Source organism: Ovis canadensis, chromosome 1 (genome assembly GCF_042477335.2).
Source record: "Ovis canadensis isolate MfBH-ARS-UI-01 breed Bighorn chromosome 1, ARS-UI_OviCan_v2, whole genome shotgun sequence".
In the NCBI taxonomy this organism is placed as follows: Eukaryota; Metazoa; Chordata; class Mammalia; order Artiodactyla; family Bovidae; genus Ovis; species Ovis canadensis.
This window is the reverse complement of record NC_091245.1, coordinates 35,302,959-35,310,706: the sequence shown is the minus strand read 5'-3', so window position 1 is coordinate 35,310,706 and position 7,748 is coordinate 35,302,959. Positions and strand designations below refer to the sequence as shown.

At 41.0% G+C, this 7,748-nt stretch overlaps 1 protein-coding gene across 18 annotated transcripts in view; it reads right to left on the bottom strand.

Annotated features, from left to right (window-relative positions):
• Window positions 1-271: 271 nt before the first annotated feature.
• FGGY (FGGY carbohydrate kinase domain containing) overlaps window positions 272-7,748 on the bottom strand; it is a 510,923-nt gene continuing 503,446 nt past the window's right edge. For all 18 annotated transcript variants that reach the window (XM_069592908.1, XM_069592919.1, XM_069592895.1 and 15 more), the window contains 2 exons: window positions 6,903-6,964; window positions 272-501 (listed from right to left, as the gene is read on the bottom strand). In XM_069592908.1, coding sequence (XP_069449009.1) covers window positions 420-501; window positions 6,903-6,964 — 144 coding nt within the window. In that variant the 3' untranslated portion in view covers window positions 272-419. The remainder of the gene's footprint in view (window positions 502-6,902; window positions 6,965-7,748) is intronic.

Sequence of the window (7,748 nt, the reverse complement as noted above, 5' to 3'; positions counted from 1 at the left end):
CTGCCATTTATGGGGTCACACAGAGTCGGACACGACTGAAGCGACTTAGCAGTAGCAGAACAAACATTGGATGTCCCACATGAAGTGATGTAAGTCTTTAGTGGCTGACATCAAATCAATTACCAAGAACCATTTCTCCTGGATGGAATGATCCCCAAGTTCCAGTCCCATAGGAGATCCTATGATACCTGGTGAAACTTCTGTCTCCATGATGGTGCCCGTAGCAACTACCAAGCAAATAATGGTAGTATTTTGAAATGGAAGACTCTAGTTTTGGTTGCACATGTCTCAGTTTTCTTTATTAAAAGACAATGCAGAAATGAATGAAATGATATCTAAGGGTCTCGAATGTAAGGTGAAATGACAGAGGTCCCCGATGCAATGATATGAAACCTGGCATCAGCCCCTGCAAGCCCTGCTCAGTCCCCCTTCATGATGGCTGCATACTCCTTCTGATGTTCAACCAGCTTCAGGAATACTTGATATTTCTTGTCATAATACCTGTAGGAAAAAAATAAGCATGTTGAATGATCTCAACAAAACGGTTGTGCAGCTTCCCCCAAGGTTTAGAAGAACAGGAATGTGTCTGTTACGGTTTTGCAGACACTTCCCACTTTTTTGGAGGCAGACAGCAGCCTGAGTCACATGTTTCGCACCCACTATCTTTAACCTCCATGGGTGAGTCTACATCTCCATTTTAGAGCTAAAGGTTTTACATCTGAGAGTTGCTCAAGGAGACAAATCTAAAAGAGTATCACTAAAAATGGGCAGAGCTGGAATTCAAACTCAGGGCTACCTGCTTTCAAAGCCTCCACTGTAACACAGTGAAAAACCCCGGGCTGACACAGGACTGTTCGCATTCTCAGCTTCAATAAGCGTTTCATATATGACTTCTCCACCCCTACTCCAGTTTAGTGACTGGTTTAAAGTCATAGCCTGCCCAGAGATGAGACTGAGTGTTTCAATCACCCTTTGCAGATTCTGCACCAGTATTTCCTTTGCAGACTGCTTTATCTGGGAGTAAAACACCATGAAAACATGACTAACGCCTCTCCTGGAGCTGCACCCTGCCTTCCAGGCATCCCACAGAGGACTCTGCTTTCCTGTACTCTCGGGCTGAGTCTTCAGACGAGACGTGTTAGAACTATTGTTGCCCATGAGTCAGACAGCAGAGCAGCTGAAGCTACCTTGGCATCACAATCTTCAAAAGGACAATAGTAGCTAAGACCAGTTATGCTTGCAGATGGCAGCTTGGCCCTTATTCCTTTTGGCTGGGAGAAAAGGTAAGGGGTTAATGAAACCTGTCTAACATGTCTTGGTAGATTCTGAGGTTCTTTGAAAAGAAGTCCTTATGAAGGAACTTTGGGGCAAGCTTGGGAATTGGGAGTGAGAGAGTGTAAGAGTAACCCTGGATTACACACAGGGACTTCTACCTGTAAGACCCAGGGCTAAATGGATCAACAGGAACACAATCCCCCAATCCCATCCCAGCCCATACCCCTAGCATTTCTACTGTAAGAATTCTGGTAACTTAAGAGCTGTGATGGGGCCAAACACAGGGTTAAGAAGAGGACTTTGAGGCCTGGGTTTGAATCTCAGCTTGGCCTCATTGCTATTTGTGTGACCATGGATATTTTACTTAATCTATTCGTTCCTAAATGTCCTATTTGTAAATGGGACAGCTCTCAACCTCAGACAGCTCTCTACCTCTAGAGAGCTGTTATGTGAACTAAATGAGGTAATATTTGAGAAGCTCTTAGAACAGCACTGGGATCATAGCAAGTGATATCAATGCTGGCTACGGCTACTCCTTAAAAATTAATGTTCCAGGATTATCATCAATCTTACTATATGTGTAGGTTCTACTGAAACTTGCTCTATGAGCCTCCGAATTTATTAACCACAGAATGATTTGGGTAACAGCAATTTGCTTCTTCTAATGTTGCTCTCTGACAGTCTAATGTCAAGAATTTTTTTTTCACTACATGAGATGGATTTTCTGACTTTGGGGACACTTCTAGAAGGGAGCTTGGGTCAGTATTCCTTCTCATACACTTGAAGATTTCCAGTTTTTTTTTTTTGACTTCACTTCCTTTATTCATAAATACTTTTATTCATACATATTCATGATAAAGTAAGATCAATATTGAATAATTTCAATACATGTAACATCATTGAATTCATTCAGAAACTTTGTAGATTTTATGTTTGAAGACTCTTTAAAAAACTTATTGTATGGTAGCATAATAAAACATGTGCATGCCCAATATTTTAAGAGTAAAATATTTAAAATAATAAGAAAAACTCTAGGATTTTCCATTTAAATATAGACTATTACAAACAACATTAATTTCCAATAGAATAGAGTGATGATAAAATTTACCATATTTTTTGCAGAGAAAATAGATTTTGCAATAGAGAAATTTATACTTGATATTGCAAAAGAAAAAATCTGTGGATAGAAATACTTCAAAATACCATTGACTATTACAGTTCTAAAAACATTAGACACTCAATTCTAGTAACCTAAATATTCCTCATCCAATCTGAATTTGACAGCCCATGTATTTTATGCAGTTTCTTTCATCTGCTTGGGGCATTGTGGTCTCCATGTCTCCACGTCTGTCAAGGACTTATCAAGGCTTAGTTTACTGAAACCTTCGCAGCAACTTTGTACAGTGGGAAAAGCATTGGCTTTTCAGGCAGAGAAGCCTAGGTGATTTGGGGGAGCTTCTTTAAATGGTCTGAGTCTCAGTTTCCCCGCTGTTAGAGGGATGATAACAGAACCTAATGTCATAGAGCGACTGACCTTTAAACATGAAAATGAACATGAAGTACTCTGCAGGCTGTCAAACTCTTATACACGTGAGCTAATGTTCTCATATCCTTCTAGTATTCTGAAATGTCAAGAGACTGATATTCAGGCATAAAAAAGAATGAAATAATTAATGAAATCTGCAACCACATGGATGCACCTAGAGATTATCATACTAGGTAAAGTCAGAAAGAGAAAACTACCATATGCTATCACTTATACATGGAATCAAAAAAAAAAAAAACTATACAAATTAACTACTTACAAAACAGAAATAGACTCACTGACATAGAAAACAAACTTATGGTTACCAGAAGAGAAAGGGAAGGAGGGATAAATTAGGAACTTGGAATTAAAATATATACACTACTATATATAAAATAAATAAGCAACAAGAACCTACTGTATAGCACAAGGAACTATTCTTAATATCTTGTAATGAACTATAAAGGAAAAGAATCTAAGAAAGAATATATATATATATATATACACACACACATATGCACACATATATCCATATCTGCATAACTGAATCACTTTGCTATATGCCTGACACATAGCACAACACGTTATAAATTAACTACACTTTAACAAAAAAAAGAGAGATGGATAGACTATATTTTCCCTTTTTTATACATGGCAAGCTGAGGTCCCAAGGCACTTCTTTCCCTGTGCTTTTTTTTTTTTCAATCTTTTTTTTTATTGTGGTAAAATATACATACCACGGGTTCCCTGGTGACTCAGATGGTAAAGTGTCTGTCTGCAATGTGGGAGACCTGGGCTCGATCCCGGTGTTGGCAAGATCCCCTGGAGAAGGAAATGGCAACCCACTCCAGTACTCCTGCCTAGAAAATTCCATAGACTGAGGAGCCTGGTAGGCTACAGTCTATGGGGTTGCAAAGAGTCGGACACGACTGAGCAACTTCACTTCACTTCATACATACCACCGTCTAGACATTTTAAACTGCACAATTTAGTAGTATTAAGCACATTCATATTGCTGTGCAGTCATCGCCACCATCCATCACGGAACTGTTTTCGCCTTGCAAAACTAAACCTCTACCCATGAAACAGCACCTTCCCTTTCCCTCCCCATCCCTAGTCTCCAGCCACCACCATTCTCTTTTCTGTCTCTCTGAATTCAGCTATTCTAGGTCCCTCATGTAAGTGGCAGGCTACGCTAAGTCGCTTCAGTCGTGTTTGGCTCTGTGCAACCCTATGGACTTAGCCCGTCAGGCTCCTCTATCCATGGGATTCTCCAGGAAAGAATACTGGAGTGGCTTGCCATTTCCTTCTCCAGGGAGTTGCATGTAAATGGAATCATACGATACTTGTCATTTTGTGACTGACTTTTTTCACTAATTTAATGTCCTCAAGGCCCATCCATGTTGCAGCATATTTCAGAATCCTATTTTTTTTAAGGCTGAGTAATATTCTATCATATGTACATACCACTTTTTCTTCATGTATTCAACTGTCAATGGACACCTAGGTTGCCTTCATTCAGCTAGTGTGAATAATGCTGCTATGAACATGGGTGCCTAAATACTCAGAAGTGGAATTTCTGGGTTATATGATAATTCCATCTTTAAATTTTGAGGAACCATTGTATTATTTTCCACAGAGGATGCACCATTTTACATTCCCACTAGCAGCGGGCAAGGGATCCAGTTTTTCTGCACCCTTGTAAATAAAATGAAAAGTGCAAGTGTTCGTTGCTCAGTCTTTGTGACCCTATGGACTCTTGCCCGGCAGGCTCCCCTGTCTACAGACTTCTCCAGGCAAGAACACTGGAGTGGGTAGCCATTCCCTTCTCCAGGGGATCTTCCCGACCCAGGGATTGAACCCAGGTCTCCTGCATTGCAGGTGGATTCTTTACCATCTGAGCCACCAGGGAAGCCCATACTAGCTATTTTTTTTGCTTTTTTGACAGTAGCCATCCTAATGACTGTAAATTGGTATCTCATTGTGGCTTTGATTTGCATTTCCCTAAAGATGAGTGATGTTGATCTTTTCTTGTGCTTACTGACTGTATATTATTTTTGGAGAAATGTCCATTCAAGTCCTTTGCCCATTTTTGATTTGGGTTGTTGGTTTTCTTGTTGAGTTTTAAGAGTTATATGTATATAGATATTAATCCTTGATCAGATAATCCTCGATCCTTCCATCTTGGGTCTGTGTGGCACAGACCTGAGTGTTCTGTTCAGACAAGAACATGATTTGAGTCAAGGAGACGTGGAGAAGGGCCCAGAAGGGAACCGGCTTCTACTTGCAAATCTTCGGGCCACCTGCAGATGGCGCCAGAGCACCGTGTGTGGCTCCCTCACAGAGGCCCGCTCCCTGCAGACGGCAAGGAACCAAGGATTCTTCTCAAAAGAACACGTGGGATCCACTCAGAACGGAAAACCAGACTTTCCTCAAAAGTCTTCGGAGGGTCAGTGAGGAGATGGAAAGAAGAATCTGTTCCTAATTTCAACAAAGGAGGGATGTTGCTAGCCCAGGGCTCCCACCGGCACCAGGAACTCAGATCTCTCCGTGTTCCGGCATTGAGCTCCTGCAGGCACCCGTCTGCTTTACAACCCTGGTATTTAGAGAGGGGCTTATATTCAGGGGATTAACAGCTCCCATTTGGAGATCTTCTAAGAAAATAAAAGGTGGATGGCTTTTTCCATGGACCATTCCACTCTGTTAAACGTTGATCATGCTTTGGTGGGATCAGCACCTTTTCCTGTCCATTACATAAGGTAGAATTTGCTTTTGTCTTAACCACAAATACTTTCCTAAAACGATAAAAGCCACTGGCACAACTGTTCCTTCATCTCTAAACTGACAACCAGTGAGTCAGTATAGCTTCTTTTCATCTCTCGAATGGATTGTTGAAAAGCTTTCCATCTGGTCTCTCTGCTTCTAACCTCAGGCCCTCTCGTGCATCCTTAGAGGATCTTTCTAATACCTCCATCTGGACAGGTCCCACCACTCCTTAAAATTCACTATCTCCATTCTGCTGGTAGGATGAAACCTGAGGTCCTAAGCTCTCTCACAGCTCCCTCTGAGAGTTCCCCTACACCCTGTTCCATTTCCTGTCATCTCCCATCTCATATTTTGCATTTCAGGATTATGAGTTGTTTAGGGTTTCCTGAATATACGATGCTGTACCCACCTTTATAACTTTGCCTTTATTATTCCCTCTACTGACAAAGTTCTTTTCGGTTTTGGTTTGACAATTTCTTTTAAGCATTTAAGGCAGGTAAACTTAACCTCCTCTCAAAAGCTTTCCCTTACCCTTACAGGGTCAAATTTTCTTCTGCTTTGGGTTACTTTATCACCTGGTAATACTTTTATTATCGAACATACCTGTTTGTCCTGAAGTGATCTATTATATAAATAAGATTGTGTCTTACTCTCTTCTAAGTCCTGGCTAGATGTCAAAGAGCATAATGGCTTAAAGATAGGAGGGACTCAATAAATAAGTGTTTTGTGAATTGGGGTTAAAGCATTAATCAAAGTGATGGTGGTCTACTGCATGGCACAGGGAACTATACTCAATACTGCAATAACTGTAAAGGAACAGAATCTAAAGAAGACACACACACACAGGCACACACACACACACACACACACACACACAGAGGCAGGCATATATATAACTGAACTGCTGTGCCGCATACCTGAAACTAACAGGATATTGTAAATCAAATATACGTCAACTAAAAAAAAAAGTCATGTTGTAACCCTCAAAGTCACGTAATGCAAAGGCAAAGGGTGGAGGAACAGATAGATGCTACTGTGTGGGAAGACATGAGATTTCCATTTTAGGACAGATGAGACCAGATTTGCTGTTAATGATCTAAGGAAAACAATATTGATTTGAAAGTTCAAAAGTTAATATTTGACCCCCAGGTCTGGCCCTTCCTAGCTCTGTGATCTTAGGGAATTGAAAAGGACTTTACCTTTCTGAGATGCAGTTTTATCAACTAGTAAATGAAAAGGCTGGCTTGCTGACCCCTGTGGTTTATTCCAGCTCTAGAGTTGCATGTGTCTGTTGTTTTCATTCCTCAGCTTGTGGACAGAAAACATATAAACTTACCTTTTATCCTCATGTCTAGGAAACACAACTTTTCCAACTCTGCTCATTTTTGCCATTGCCTCCTGTCAAATAGAAAACAGAACACAGCTAAGTTGGAAAGTTAAAACCGAAGTGAGGCCTATCACAGGCAAAAACATGCTAATGAGAATTTATTTCCCCTGAAGAGATTCAGTGAGTTCATTTTTTTCCAACATAATTTCTCTGGTGTTAAGATTAAAACCCAGTGAATATTAAAAGTTACATCTACTACCACAAGCTTGGGCATAATAAATGATTGCCTATTGAGACCTCCAGTGCATAAACAACCTGAAAGGCAAAGCACTTTTGTGATGGCTCGCAGGGGGCTATGGGAGGGAACTACTGGACATGTTGGCCTGAGAAGGCAACATAATCTGCCACTGAGCCTGTTGTCCACTTAACTCACAACAGTAACTGAACAGAAGCCACTCTGCACCCAAACTCTAGGTCAGAATATTTAAGACCTCTTCATTTCACTTTCAGCTCTTTTCCCAGCAGTCTCTGTGACTTTGAGTACAGATGTGAGACCTCTGGGCTGAGCCTAACAGACTTGACCTCAGGACATTCTTGTCTTTACAGTGGGGCAGATGGGCAGTCAGCAAGTTGTAGTGTCTTGGGTGGACATGGTTGGAATGAACAGCAGCAAGATCAACCACAGATTGCATTGGCTCCATTACATGAACGGAGAGGTCAGGTTTCCTTGGGTGGTCTCCTAATGTTGTTAAGTCCGTGGGAAAGTTAGGGAAGTTGAGTGAACCCATACTTTGTGGAGTCCAAAGTCTTGACTTTGGGAGATTGCAAGCAATAGCATGACAAAGCTCCTCAGAA